The sequence below is a fragment of the Theropithecus gelada genome, chromosome 2 (genome assembly GCF_003255815.1).
Source record: "Theropithecus gelada isolate Dixy chromosome 2, Tgel_1.0, whole genome shotgun sequence".
Classification (NCBI taxonomy): Eukaryota; Metazoa; Chordata; class Mammalia; order Primates; family Cercopithecidae; genus Theropithecus; species Theropithecus gelada.
The window spans coordinates 18,942,567-18,957,536 of record NC_037669.1 but is presented as its reverse complement, the minus strand read 5'-3'; the positions used below and the strand labels follow the sequence as shown (position 1 = coordinate 18,957,536).

General features: G+C 41.4%; 1 protein-coding gene across 2 annotated transcripts in view; it reads left to right on the top strand.

The window, feature by feature from the left end:
- The first annotated feature begins 2,708 nt into the window (after positions 1-2,708).
- DCBLD2 (discoidin, CUB and LCCL domain containing 2) overlaps positions 2,709-14,970 on the top strand; it is a 91,443-nt gene continuing 79,181 nt past the window's right edge. For both annotated transcript variants that reach the window (XM_025376221.1, XM_025376222.1), the window contains exon 1: positions 2,709-3,393. In XM_025376221.1, coding sequence (XP_025232006.1) covers positions 3,189-3,393 — 205 coding nt within the window. In that variant the 5' untranslated portion in view covers positions 2,709-3,188. The remainder of the gene's footprint in view (positions 3,394-14,970) is intronic.

Genomic DNA, 14,970 nt, shown 5'->3' with positions numbered 1-14,970 from the left:
CCTCTTGCTTTAGAGGTATGTAGTCTGGATCTTTTCATGCTGTATTAAAGGGTAGGGGTTGCTAGAGACCAAATTTTGCCTCTTCCAGAAATGCTCCATAACTATGCTAGTTCTTAGGTGAATTCTCTGCCTCTGCCACAGTTCTATGTAGTCAATAGAATGCCAGGCTAAGATTCATAATACCTTGCTCTGCCATCACGTCTGTGACCTCAAGCTTCTCTTTCAATGGTCCTATGAAAGGAGTGATTCAACATGAAATAGGTTGTCTCAGGCACCGTTACTAGAAATCTTATTTCATGACTGACTGCTTGCCACATTAGTACATCATGTTTGATAGGTTCAATTCTGAATTTATGATTTTTATCTTCTACTTCTTTATTCAACCAAACCAATTCTCCTTCTTGTACTCCTTACTGTGGGAAAGACATAACCTTCCACCAGAAACCTGAGGACTTCCTCAACTCCTTACACTCCACATGTAATCAGTCACTAAGTTTAAAAATATTCCGCTAGTTGGTCCCCCCTTCCCAAGCCCACTTCTAATGCAGTAAAAACTCACCATCACTCCCTTTAACTGCAGACTGGCTCTCCCTGGCTTCCAGTCTTGCTCTTACACCAATGTATTCCTCACCCTACTGGCTGATTGCGGTTTTTACAATAAAAACCTGATAATGACTGGGCGCAGTGGTTCATGCCTGTAATCCCAGCACTTTGGGAGGCCGAGGCGGGTGGATCACCTGAGGTCAGGAGTTCGAGACCAGCCTGACCAACATGGAGATACCCCAGCTCTAGTAAAAATACAAAATTAGCTGGGCACAGTGGCACATGCCTTTAATCCCAGCTACTAGGGAGGATGAGGCAGGAGAATTGCTTGAACCCAGGAGGCGGAGGTTGCAGTGAGCCGAGATTGGGCCATTGCACTCCAGCCTGGGCAACAAGAGCAAAACTCCGTCTAAAAACAAAGAAACCAAAAAAAAAAAAAAAAAAAAAAAAACCTGACAATTCATTCTTAGAACCCTTTAGTTACTTTTCAGTGATACAAAATAAAATCTTCACTCTTAGCTTGCTTTAGATCTTGCCGCTCCTAACTTTTCCAGACTAGTCTCCAGTTCCTCCCATTAAGGCAGCAGTAGTCAATCCTGCTCCATCAACACCATTCCCTGTTGAGCCTGTGACCCAGCCTATTTTGCCTCTGGCCTGAGATCACCTTTTTCACTTTAGTTTCTTATTCAAGACACTGGAGTTTCAAACTGTGTCGGTTTTTTTGAACTTCTTTCACTGTGTTATTGCGGCACCAGTGCACACCTCTAACACGGCACTAATAACAATAGGTTTGTTGACATGTCACCTCCTCCTCCAGAACGTAAGCTATTCTCAGTAAACTTTTTATGCCCAATGCCCACAATGGCTTAGAGCATAATAGGGTTTCTTAGGCATTTAATAAGTGCTAATTGAATAAATTTGGTTAAAGAGGTTTTTGTATGAGAAATATCCAGGGGAGTTGAAAAATACGACCTCCAAAGTCCTTTCCAACTTAGATTTTCATTTGAGGATATCAGTCCCTTTCATGTTTTTGAATATCACATCTATGTATGACTATGTATACATATGTATATGTATACATGTATGACTACGTATGATTCCCAGAGCCATAATTTCAAAGCAATCTGAGCTTTCGACTAAAATATCCATCTGCCTGTTACGTAGCTTCACTTACTAAGTTGGCATCTCAAATTCAATACGTCCAAAATTAACTTAGTTTCCCACACAACTTGTTCTACGTTAGCAGTTTTTTGTATTTGTTAATGACACCACTGTCCTTTTAGGGGCTGCTGTTAAAAACATCCTAGATGGCCACTCTCTTCTCTCTAAAATAAATAACTGCGTAGACCTCTGCATTCCTCTTTTTGTCGTTCCACAGGCTTACAGTCTTCATCAAACTGCTTGTGACTCTAATTATCACTTACTTCATTCTGACTTGCATGCTATATTTCCATCTCTGTTCCACATCTCAAGATTTCTGTAGCAACGTGTGCAAATAGATACCAGGTGCTCAACAACTCCTTGTAGAATGTTTGAATGAAGGTTAGGATGTTAGGTTTAAATTGCCTTTGAGGCACGGATCCTGTTTTACACTTTTTTGTTCCTCACCCCCCGCCATAAAAAGGGCAGAGAAAACCGGGAACACATATATTAAAAACTGAATACTGCATCAATTATTGTAACTCGGAGCTGTTGCAACAACTGGCGGCAATTTTAACAAAACAAACCACGCTCTGCCATTAAAAAAAAAAAAAAAAAAAAAAAATTAAAGTCCCCTTAGACTCAGTTCCCAGCTAAAACAATCCAGGATCCAGGTTTCCCACCCCCTTCCAGTGGTCTGATGTGCGGCGGAGGAGCGAGGAGCAAGGAGCAAGCTGGGCCTGAGGAGCAGGGAGCGCGGGATGGGGGACGTCCCGGAAGTCACTGACTAGCTAGCTGCCGCCTCTGCGGGATCAGTTTGGGCTGCGGTCCCAACAATAACTGGCGCCCGGGCAGGGCGGGGGCCGCGGGGATCCGAAGCTTGAGGGCGGGACCCGGATTGGAGGAGGCGGGTGGGACGCCTCCAAAGGCCGAAGGGGATTGGAAGAGGGAGATAAGGGGCGGTGGAGCTCGAGGGGTGGGCCGGAGAACTAGCGGGTCGACCGAGGAGCGAGCATGCTGATTGGGTTTCGTGGAAGGAGACGGACCAGAGCTGGCCGAGGATTGGCCGCGGCGCCGAGGGGGCGTGGTCGGCGCGAGCGAGAGGGAGCGCGAGGGAGCGCGAAGGAGCGGGTGGCGGGCCTGCCTGCCAGCTAGCCAGAGCCGCGGGCGAGCGCGGCGAGCGGGGATCCTGGTGAGGAGCGCTGCGCGGGAGGCGCGTCCCCCAGCTCCGCCGCGGCCGCCCTCCGCCGCTCGAGCGCTCCGCTTCCTTCCCTCCCCTCCCCTGCGCTCCGGCCTGGGGTCTCGGCGCGGGGAGCGGAGGGAAGGGACGAAGGAGGAGGAGGTGAAAGCGGGGTGAGGGGCGGAAGGGTCCCGGCGCGGGGTGAGGCGAGGGCTGCCTCTCGTTCTCCCGCCGCTGCCGCCGTCTCCTGGTCGGGTGCCGCGGCCCGAGGCGCGCGGGGCTCCCGGGGCGCCCGCACTATGCAGGCGGACTGCCGGCTGCCGCGATGGCGAGCCGGGCGGTGGTGAGAGCCAGGCGCTGCCCGCAGTGTCCCCAAGTCCGGGCCGCGGCCGCCGCCCCCGCCTGGGCCGCGCTCCCCCTCTCCCGCTCCCTCCCTCCCTGCTCCAACTCCTCCTCCTCCTCCATGCCTCTGTTCCTCCTGCTCTTACTTGTCCTGCTCCTGCTGCTCGACGACGCTGGAGCCCAGCAAGGTGAGTGGTCCCAGGGGAGTGAGCGGCGGGGCAGCCCCCGTCGGGGCGCCGGGTCTCTTGGCCCCTGAACGAATCTGCAGACGCTGCAGGGAGGCGCGGTGCGCTTTAGTGCGTGGCCAGACCTGGCTGGGTACTCACAGGGTTGAGTTGCAAAGGCAGGCTCTTGCCCCTCTGTCCCCCAAGTTGGCGCGGCTTTACTTTTTGGCAAGGCCATTTATTTCTCTGAAAGGGGGACGTGAGACCCTGCTATGAAAGCCTCGTTGATATTAGATCCTTCTGTGGAAAATTTTGGGGAGGAAAAAGAACCTTTGGAGATAATGACCCCTAAAGTTAAGCTGCACGGATGGATGGACACTGTAGGAAGGCAGGTTAATTAAACAGCATCTTAAACCTATTAAAGGTAAGTGGTGGTAATTATCTTTGTGAAAGAGCTCGGGTTCTGAAGCAAATGGAATAGTTTCTGCTTATCTCTGAGTCTTGGATTCAGAACATGTTCTTTACAATCCGTTATTGAGGCTGGTGGTCTAGACTGCCTTGGTCAAACACTGGGTCTGACCCAACGCTATGCTAATTTGCCCAAGTGAAGCTTTCCGCATTAAAAAGGTAAGCCTTCCCAGAAAGTGACAAAACTTTTTTTTTTCCACCTACAATCCTTGAAAAACCTGTTCCAGAAACAAGCGAAACTGTTTATTAAATAATTATCATAATGGAAAGAGAATGCGGGATGATTTCGTTTCCCCTTGAGTACTATTTTCCGGTAGCGTAGCACAGTTTTTTGAATCAGTTTGGCATCAGTTTTTGAACAGATTTTTCCATTGCATTTTCCATTTTATTGCAGTGGGAAGGATAAGGATTGGATTGTTACTTATTGCTAGGAAGAGAGTTTTTTGAAAAGAAAATTGTTCTCTACCTTTAAGCCCAGCTTTATGTTGCTTTCATGGTTTTCAGTAAAGTATGGAATCATGGCCTGTCATTGAGAAGATGCCGAACCTTGACAGGCATGTGGAAATATAATCTCTCTAACTATAAGGAAAAAATGTATTTGGCGTACCGACCCCTTAGATCGAGACACATTTCTGTATAGAGTAACTCAAAATTAAATGTTTAGCATTTAGGTTTTCGTTAGATCGTCTTCTAAATTGAACATCATCAGCATTTAATATATTGAAGTATGAAATCCTTCTCTCCATTCTAGAGATGTATTTCCCTCCTGGTAGCGGGGAAAACAGGCTTATATATGGCTAACACTTAGGGCTTACTTTGTGGCGGGCACGACTAGACTAAGTGGTTTGTGTTTATTAACTCCTTGAATCTTCACTACAGCCAGCTGAGATAGTTACTGTTATCCCAGTTCAAACGTAAGGAGATTGAGACACAAAGAATATAAGGTACCTTGATGCAGGAAGACATAATCCATAGGCAGAGTACTCTGTTTTGCTTGTTTCTGGATCTGATAGTGTTTGTATCATGTTATTAAAAAAATCTTGGGACAGTATAGAATCAGTTACATGTCTCCCTTCCAAATGAGGGATTGCCTTGTTTTTAGAAAAGGCCAGTCTACCGGCCTAATCCCAGCACTTTGGGAGGCTGAGGCGGGCGGATCACGAGGTCAGAAGATCGAGACCATCCTGACCAACATGGTGAAACCCCGTCCCTACTAAAATACAAAAAACTAGCTGGGCGTGGTGGTGCACGCCTGTAGTCCCAGCTACTCAGGAGGCTGAGGCAGGGGAATCGCTTGAACCCGGGAGGCAGAGGTTGCAGTGAGCGGAGATAATGCCATTGCACTCCAGCTTGGTGACAGAGCGAAACTCCATCTCAAAAAAAAAAAAAAACCAGTCTAATCAGACATGCAACATTAATTCATTTTTTAAGGTTTAGTTTATTTTACCAGAACATTTTAACAAATACATTTCTCTTTAACAATTTAACAATGTCATCTTATATAAACATCGACATAAATAGAAATGATTCTGATAATTATATGACTTTATTTCCTTTTTAGTTCTGTTCTCCTAAATTGCTTGGGTAAATTTCGCTAAATCATTTAATATTTAATCTCTTTGTACCTCAGTTTTCTGCATCATTAAGATGAGAATGCGTACCTATCTCATAGCTTGATATAAATGAAATGATAGTATGCAGGAATTTTGCAAAGAGAAAAGCTTAAAATAGCTATAAATGATTATCATTAATCTTGATCTTACTAAATTGATAAATTAAGCGTTAATTAGGTATACATCATCTGAAAACTCAGGAATTATTTGAGATTTGAATTTCCTCATTTTTAAAAATTAAATTTTTTACCCAAAGGACCCTAAAGCAGTCTGTGGCGGAATTCCTTTTAAGCCAGTCTTCCCTGTCTAACAGATGTTCTTTTGGGTCTACTGATACTCCCTCACATAACCTGAAAAGATGTCTGTTTAAAACACCTTTAGAATTTTTCATAATGGGGATTTGTACAAGTAGTAATGTTCAGCTACAAGATAGAGTTTTTACTCTATAAGAAGTCTTAAGACTGGAAGGAAATAAACTGTTGACAGTTGTTGTCTTTTGGTGGTAAAATTGGGGGACATTTCTTTATATTTTTCTACATTTTCTGTAATTTGCATATAGTCAGAATAAAAACTAAACTGCAAAAAAGGTTTCTTTGATAGATTTTTTTTCTTCATTTAACAACTGAAGGTAGAAATGCATCTAGTATATATGTTGAGGTAGAAATGTGCTTCAGTGTCTTTTTTCTTTCTGACATCATTTGAATAGCAGAATATATTACCTTCATTCCAATTAATGTCATACATAACTATTCCTCAATAGATTTTCTTCTCACAATGACCTTTCTTTTTATTTGGCTCCGAATAAAATGTATCACTAGTTTGAAAACTTACCGACTTTTCACAGCAGATGTCTTCTAACCAGTCCTGTTTCAGTCATAGATTTATAAATATATTGTGTTTGTTTACCTCTGTTTATTATGTTGATGTTTCAGATACGGCTCGTATTTGTGTAGAGTTCTAAGTTGGATATCAAGAAGTTGGTCTTCGAAATCTTTTTTATAGAAAACTTTTTTTTTGTAAAATGTACATCTCTAAAAAATTTAAATCGGTGAAACTTATGCTGGTAGCATATTTACTACTGTATTAAATTTATAGGAAGTTGATGGTCTCCGGTTTCCATTATGACTGTAGGAATTTGGGTTACTTCATCTCAGGGGCTCAGCTTATTTGTGTCCTGGAAGGCTTGCCTACTGTCTCGGTTAGAATGTGACTTGAACATGGTAAAATATCAGAGAATTAATTTTTAAGATCCATTAAGCCTGATTTGTTTAGGCCTATTAATATGTAACATGTTGTGAAGATATTAGTTTTTCTTTTCTAATTTAATCTGTGAAACAAATCAGGTTCATTCTTAAAAAGGATGTTTCAGTTATCTGATCATATTTGGAACCAATATGTGAAAAAGTTTATATTCTGTCAAGGAATGCCTTTATTTGCTTGTGATGCAGGGAAATATTTTTGAACAATATTTGTGAGTTGTCAGAAAATAAAAACTTATTTCTCTCTGCAAATAAAACATTAGTAATTATTTTTCACATTGACATTAGGTAAATTTAGAAATTTCCGTTGCCTTTTCTTTGATAAACATCAGGGCTCTTATGCAGTTTTGTTCAGAAGCAAATAAATCAAAGCATCCTTTTCTGCTATATTTCTAATTAGTTTTACAAAATGAAAATTAGAAACAGCACACATTCCACACGTGTGAATGATCAGATTTAAACACCACGTTTTTGAAACTTGTAAATGAAAAATTGATTGTAAGATTGCAGGTAAATTATAGGTAGATTTCTCAGTGTCAGAAACCAAAAGAACACATTATTTTCCCTGGGGATAGTTGATAATTCCATTTGAACATCTGAACTTCATTTTAAAGACAAACATGAAAAAATATCTTAAAATGGTGGAATTGGCATAAGTAAAATACCAGTACTAGAATTAAAATGACAAATGAATTAATTTCCAAAATTTAATCAGATCATGTATGTGAGAAAGGGCTAGATTTACATAGGAGTAGAATTTGAATTTAGGACTACACTTCTCAAAGTGACACTGGGAGGTGAAACTTAGGTAGTAATGTTGGACATTAATTGAATTCATACAAGTAGACAGTTTCTGCTTCCAGTTCTTGATTAGTTGGAAGGATATGGAATGATGACCTAACAGTAGAAGGATTGGGAAAAGCTTCATAAAGATAGTGATTTTGCTAAGTGTGATTGTGGAAATATGAATTGAGACAATTTGGCAATTTTTCTGATGTGGCTTCTGGATTCAATTTTCTTTATAACAACCTTATGGCCGTAGCACTTTGTGTTTATTTTAAAATATTGTATAGATAATGATTATCACTCACAACTAAAAACGTAGATGATTATCCACAGTTCCATCTTCTAATCCATCAACTTGTAATTTTTAATTTTCCTTTCTATTATTTATTCACATACCTGCATAATCTTATGTAGTTGTAATTTTAATAGTGTGTTTATGTAAAATTAATTTATAGGCTAATTTAGCACATGTAAGCATACCTACGGAATACAGTAAGACAAAAATTTCAAAATGCAAAATCTTATAAGACATTCAGTATTTATGAAGTAATTACTGTATTGTTCAGAGCTGTTATTGTATTTAATTGAATTCTTCATTCTGGAGAAAAATCTCTGAGAAGGTATTTCAGTTCAAAATGTTGTTTAGAGACAAATATCATGCTAATTTTTCAGTTCATTATTTGAGTTAAATTAGTATAACCTATGAGGACAGAAAATACAGATATTCAGATAAACTAGTATCCAATGAGTGCCAGTGCAATACCCACTGAAGCTGATGAGATACTGGATGATTTCCAAGGGCTACTAAAACATCGCTTACCAGCTCAACCTGCACCCTGACGGGTGTGTAGTTGAAAGAAAAACTTTGATTCGCTACTTGAATTATGGGAGAATCCCAAGATGCAAGTTCCCTCAACTGCTTTTTAAGGAGAGTGGCCCAGAATTCCCTGCAAGGCTTTTGTTGAGTAGGATGCTTGCAGCCTTGCCTTCAAAACTGAATTGCCTGGGATCAAAGAGAAGATATTAGCACTCTTTATTCAGATATTGGCACTCTCATTCAGAACTATCAGTATGAAGGGGTACCAACTGTGAACTCTCAAGAGAGTGTGCACGTACCTCAGTACAGTCCTGAGACATTCAGAGAAGAGTAAAACATTGTTACTGTCTTCAGAGAACCTACAGTCTATTTGAGAAAGTAATTATCTTCAGGTTGGAATATATATAATAATAACCAAGGAATTCTATCAGAAGATTATGTAAGACAGAGAGACCTCACCACTCCTGGAGAAGCAGGAGATGCCTACTATAATAATAATCAAGGAAGGTTATAAGAAGGTTATATAAGGCAGAAAGAGCTCAGCATTCCTGGAGAAGTAAGAGACGCCTCACTGATAAAGTGGTTTTAGATTGGTAAGCTTTGAAGGGTTGGCAGGTTTCTTGCCCACAAGGAACTGCAGATATTTGAAGAGTAAGATCATAAGATTAGCACATGGGGAGTCAGTGAAGTGGGAGTGTGAAAGTCCACCTTTTTAGAATGAGTAGCAAAACTCATTCTGGTCCTGCTCCACTGTTTGCTTCTTGAACCCATGCCCTGTGTCTGCCCAGTTATTGGAAAAACACTTGTTGGTTAATTCCTGTGGGCCAGTCATGGTACCACATGCTGGGACATTTTCCTCTTGGAGCTGTGTCAATGACTTCCCTAGTGTTGCCAGCAGCCCCTTTATAATCTGTAAGATACCATCCAAACTCCTTTGCATATTATGTATGTAATTTTTTTCACAGTCCGGTCCCTCCCTTTCACTCTGACTCAATCTAATGCCAGCACTTATCACACTGTGTAGTTCAGATATGAGACTGAGCTAATTTTGGTCTTCTAAGATACAATTTCATGTCGTTTTGCCTTGTTCCCTATACTAACCTCTTTATATATGCAGTTTCCTCTACTTGAAATGTCCTTATTTTTCTTGTCTTCTCGGTAAATTCTTGATCAGCCTTCAAAACCCTTCTTGGGTATCCTCCCTTTATGAAGAGTTCTCTAACAGTCCCCACACACTCATCTCCAGATAATACATTCCACACTGTATTCTAAGTATTTATTCCTGCCAGTGGAGAGAATTTTATTCATTTTCTTATTTCTAGTACTTATCATCGTGTCTATCATTTAAATTATGTGAATTAACCCCATTTCTAGAGTTAATCTGCTACCCTGAGCACATTATTTGGTTCCTCCCTGGGCACCGGCATGCACTTCATGCTGTTGTCTTTTGCCTAATCCCCATAATTAGTGGTCAGTTCAAGAGCTAGGAACAGAGCCATGTCTTGACCCTTACTACTTGTTTGCTACCTGGGAAGCCTAACAGTCTTCCCAGCCTTTCCCAGCCCCACCTCTTCCCAGGAGGAAGACCCCTTTGCTGCACACCCTTGACTATGAGAGGAGTCCTTCAAGCTGAAATTCTGAAAATAGACATGGCAACTTCTTAGAAAGCTCTGCTTCCCTCAGATGGGTCATCCTTTAGAGCGGTGACAGCTTAAATCAGTGCCAGCAATTTGGGCAAACTTTCTCCTTTGCACGCTTTTTCAGCTTCTGACTTCAATAGGCATCTCCAATATTATAAAAGTTCCCCTAGTTTTTGTTCTAGTGGTTGGCCTGTCCCCTTTTTCTTGCCAGTGGATATTCCTGGGGAGCATTCAGGTAGCTTCACTAATCTGGTGTAATAGAAAAGTAATGAGAAATGGAAGCTGGAAAGATTGGTGGGGACCGTATTGTGGAGGACATGCCATTGAGGGGCAGACTGAGGAGTTTATAGCTGCGATGTTAGGCCTGACATTAGCCTCAGGTGCTTCCTCTTTCACCTGGTTCACTTGTCTGTCACCAGGTTTGGTTATCTCTTCCCAGCTCAGGCACCCCAGATCCATCATCTCAGCAATGCTCTTTCTCTGGCCTTGGACAGTTCCCAAACTTGGGCCCATGTGATAATCCCCACTGTCTGCTTTCTCTGGTTCTGGATAGCTCATAGTTACAAGAGTAAGTCATGTGGTCATCATGATTAGATCTGCCACAAATTAGGACTGGCTAATCAAGTCGAAAGTGGGGATTACAGACTTCCTCACTTTGTACAGCTGATTTGTACGGCCGAACTCCTGCCCTGCTTCTAATCCTTGCACAGTATGACTCCCTCCTGCCTGAAACCTTGTCCTCTTCCTCTTTATCAGAGCACTGCTTCGTTGCGGAATGTGAGTTTTGTTTTGGTATGCTTTACACTTTTATGGCACTTTCACTTTATATCTGGAAACATGCTCAAAATGCCACTGGCTTTTACATATCTCTTTTTTCGATTGTTTATGGTACCTTATATCTCTGCTTTTTTCAGGGACAAACTTTCTAAACGGTAGACTACATCTGTGCTGTATATTTTCTTAGTGACTGGCATACAGCAGATATTTGTTACATTATTAATTTATTTTTTAAATAAAGTAAATTTTTTATTAAAAATTAAAAAATAAAAAAATTTATTTTTTAATAAAAAAGCAAAGGTTTTGTTTCTGCTTTACTGAAACTGTCATTTAAACTGTCAGATTTTTGTTTGTTTGTTTTGGTTTTTGTTTTAGTTTGAAAACCAAGCAGCTTTGTCTATCTTTATTATTAGTTTTAGTTGTTGTTTTTTTTTTCTTACTACAGTGGTCTTTGAAAATCTGGAGGCTTTGGACTTGGACATACCTGGATTTAAATAATAGCCTTGTTGAATTTGACATCCAGTTACCACTCTAAATGTTTTAAAATATGTAACTCATCTTTCTTTTTAGACTGTAACGAGGGCTGGGATTGAATCTGGGTAGCAAGTAAATTTTTGTTCAATGAATGAATCAATATGTGAAAGAAAATTTTGCTTCAGTTTACTCTGCAGTTAAAATTTCCATTTTTAAATGTTTCCTTTCCACTAAGACTCACTTTTCCATCCCTCTTCCCCTTATCCCCAATTATTGTTCCACCCCTAGCTCAGTGAGAGGAGTCAGAGCATGCAGTAGAGGAATGTGACAGAAAGGCATGACTGTTCACAATGATTTGTCCATTCAGGGGCTCCAGCCCACCCAAACCTTAATATGAGTTTTGTACTCTCCTTTATGACCTTTCCTCTGCCTTTTCAGCCTTCTGCCTATTGATGTGTTTCAATGTTTTTTGATCCCCACCATCTCAGATAATTTTATCTCTTCTCTCCTGACATGCCTTTGTTTCTGCCTACTCTTGGCATCCTAAAAGCCAACTTTATAGGTCTGGATGTGAGGTGGATATTCTGTTGCTTGCATGAAGGAAGAGTGTTTTAGTTAGGACTTTTGAGGGTATAGAGAACAGAAATCTGTATCTGATTAAGGTAGAAGGAGAAAGTATTGGGAGGATTGTGAAGTAACTTACAGAGTTTTGTTAAAGCTGAACCTACCTAAGCCAAGGGGAAAGCAGGAATGCAGCTAGACTTCAGGAACCGAGGACTCAGCTTAATTCTTCTCTCTTGCTTCAGTCTGGCTTTCTCTTTGTGGGAGGAATCATGGCTGCCGGCAATCCCGAAGGCTTGCAGTTTTAACACGGAGAGATTCCGTATTTTCCCTATTGTACAAGGTCCAGTAATTGGAGGAAAGGGTGAGTTGGCCTCACGTTGGCCCAGTGTGATTCAGTACCCACCCTTGGACCAGTCAAATAACCAGGGGGCATGAGGTCATATTAAAACTGTTGGGAAACTGCGGAGCACGTCCCAGAGAAGGATAAGGCGGGGTACTAGATAAACAGAGGCATCCTCTTCTAGGAGAAAGTGTTACATTTATAGAAAGTCCACTGTATTTTGAAGAAGTTCTTATTGAACCTTTACATTTATCTTGGGAGATGGGTGGTGGTATCCTCATCTGTGAGGTAGTCTCGTCCTCACCAGTGTACTGGTTAGGGTATGTAAGCTTATGGAGGTTAAGTGTCCAGGATCTTGAAAACTGGCATGTCTAGAATTTGACTCTCAGTCTGTTGGACTCCAAAGCCTATGTACTTTCTAATGTGTTAGTTGTCTACCATAACATTAGTTTAGGGTTATTTCTCATTCAACAGCATATGCTAGGAGCGTTGTATGTTTTATTTCTGTGTATATGCTTATAAAGGTGAATAGAATGCATTGCCTTTCTAACCAAATTTTACAGCTTGGTATGGTAAACTGACATAAATTTACATAATTAAGCATATTAAGTACAGAAAGATATCATTATTATGGAAATAGGGAGAAACACCAGGAGCTTCAGAAAGGTTTCACAAAGAAAATAACATTGAGTAGGTATTTGCTAGGTGGGTGAAAGGACGAGGGACATTATTCTTGGCAGAGTGCAATGTCAAGTGCGGTGGCACAGAGGTGAGAGCATGCAGCATGTGGGGAGTCACCTATAGTTCAGGACTGTGGAACAAAGAGGTTGTGGGAAAAATGAACAGATGAGACCAGAAAGGGAATCGGGCCAGATTATGATAGACTTTGTATCCTGGCCGAAGTGTTTGAACTTTGTCATATCATCAGTGGAAAACAGTTAAAGGATTTCAAAATAAGGGACCTACGTGACCCAGATAGTGTTTAAGAAACTCTGACTGGTGTGTGGACAGTGGATTAGAGGGAGGAATGATAGAAAGTGGGAAACCTGTTAAAGAACTTTGCAAGGGCCTGCACTTGTTCAGAGGGACTAAATTTAGAACTGCTAAGGAGAGAGAAGTATAAAATATAATGACTAGTTAAATTTGAGAGAGCCAAGAGTCAGTTTAATGTTGAGATTTTTCCTTCTGGAATCTTCTTCCTCTTCCTGCTTTCCACTTCTCTCATTCACCAGGATTTCTGCCTAGGTAACTGCTATTCCTCTCTCTCCCTCCCTCTCCCTCCCTCTCCATGTCTCCTTCCATCTCCCTCTCCCTCTCCTTCCTTCTCCCTCTCCCTCTCTCTCTCTGGCACACACGCACACACACACACATACACACGCACACACTGAAGCACTCATTACTTCCCTTTAGACTTCATCATCCCTGGAATGTCTCTCTGTGTCTTACTCCCTATATTGTAAACTCTGTAAGGACAGGGGCCTTACCTGACATTTTTACTGTTGTTCCTAATACCTAATAGCACACTGCCAGGCGTGTGGAGGTCGTTCATTGAATGCGTAGGACATGTGGAGTTTCAAATTCTTCTGAGCAAAAGTGCTTAATATGTATATAGATAAGATTGAAGACTTTGGAGCTTTCTCCATTTTGTGGTAACTGAAGTCAAGGAGTAGGTGAGATTGCCCACGTAGAATACGGAGTGGGGAAAGAACTCTGAAGAACAGCAACATCAACAGCCTGTAGTAACAAGGTATATACAGTTAAGGTGTCTCCCAGATGCAGTTGGAGGGTTAAAGGAACTCAGACATGGGAGGAGAGATTTAAGAAGGAGGGAGGGGAGATGTGAAGGAAGGGAGAAGGAAGCGAGAGAAGGAAGTGCCAGCAATCCCAGATGCTGTAGAAGGTGACAAAAGATAAGGATGGAAAATTCTCTGTTGGCTTTTGGCAGCTCAGAAACTGACTGCTTTAGTGAAGAGTTTCACTGGATATGTGGATCTGTGTGTTTCCTAGGGCAGCTGTAACAAAGTACCACAAACTTAGATGACTTAAACTTACTGTCTCACAGTTAGGGAGGCTAGAATTCTGACATTAGGGGGTGCAGAGGGCCATTCTCTTTCCTAAGACTCTAGGGTAGGATCCTTCCTTATCTCTTTCTAGCTTTTTGGTGATTGCAACCCTTAGTGTTCTTTGGCTTGTAATGCATCACTCGAGTCTCTGCCTCTGTGGTTACATGTGGTTCTCCCTGCATCTGTGTCTAAAGTTTCCCCCTCTTAGAAAACACCAGTTGTTGGATTAGGGCCTACCCTAAATCCAGAATGACCTCATTTTAACTTGATTACATTTGCAAAATCCAGTTTCCAGATAAGGTCACGTTTGCAGGTACCAAAAATTAGGACTTGAACACAATTCAACCCGCAACAGTCTTGAACGTGAATTGCAGTGCACTGACATTAGAAAAGGAGGCAGAGAAGACATCAAGCATAGGCAACTAAAGAAATCTATGTACAAGAAGGAAAAAGTGAGAAAAACGATGGTAGATGTGGGGTGATGAGGGGACACCACGTGGAAGGAGGTTTTTTGAATTTTTAGTTGTTACCCTTAGTGTTTTAAAGTTTGTAAAACTGCAGATCCAAGGCCCCACCGAAGAGCTACAGTTACAGGTTATAATTTGCAAAAAGAAAGGCAAAATCCATTTCATGCAAATGTAAGATGAACACACCAAATATTTTGTTCAACTCATTCATTAGTGAGGGAATCAGTAAAATGTTAAAACTGTCCACAGAGTATTTGAGAAGCTAGGTGTTGATAGGCAATGTTAGGATATGATTGCTGCATTAGATGGTCAAAACTGATTAATGGCCAACAA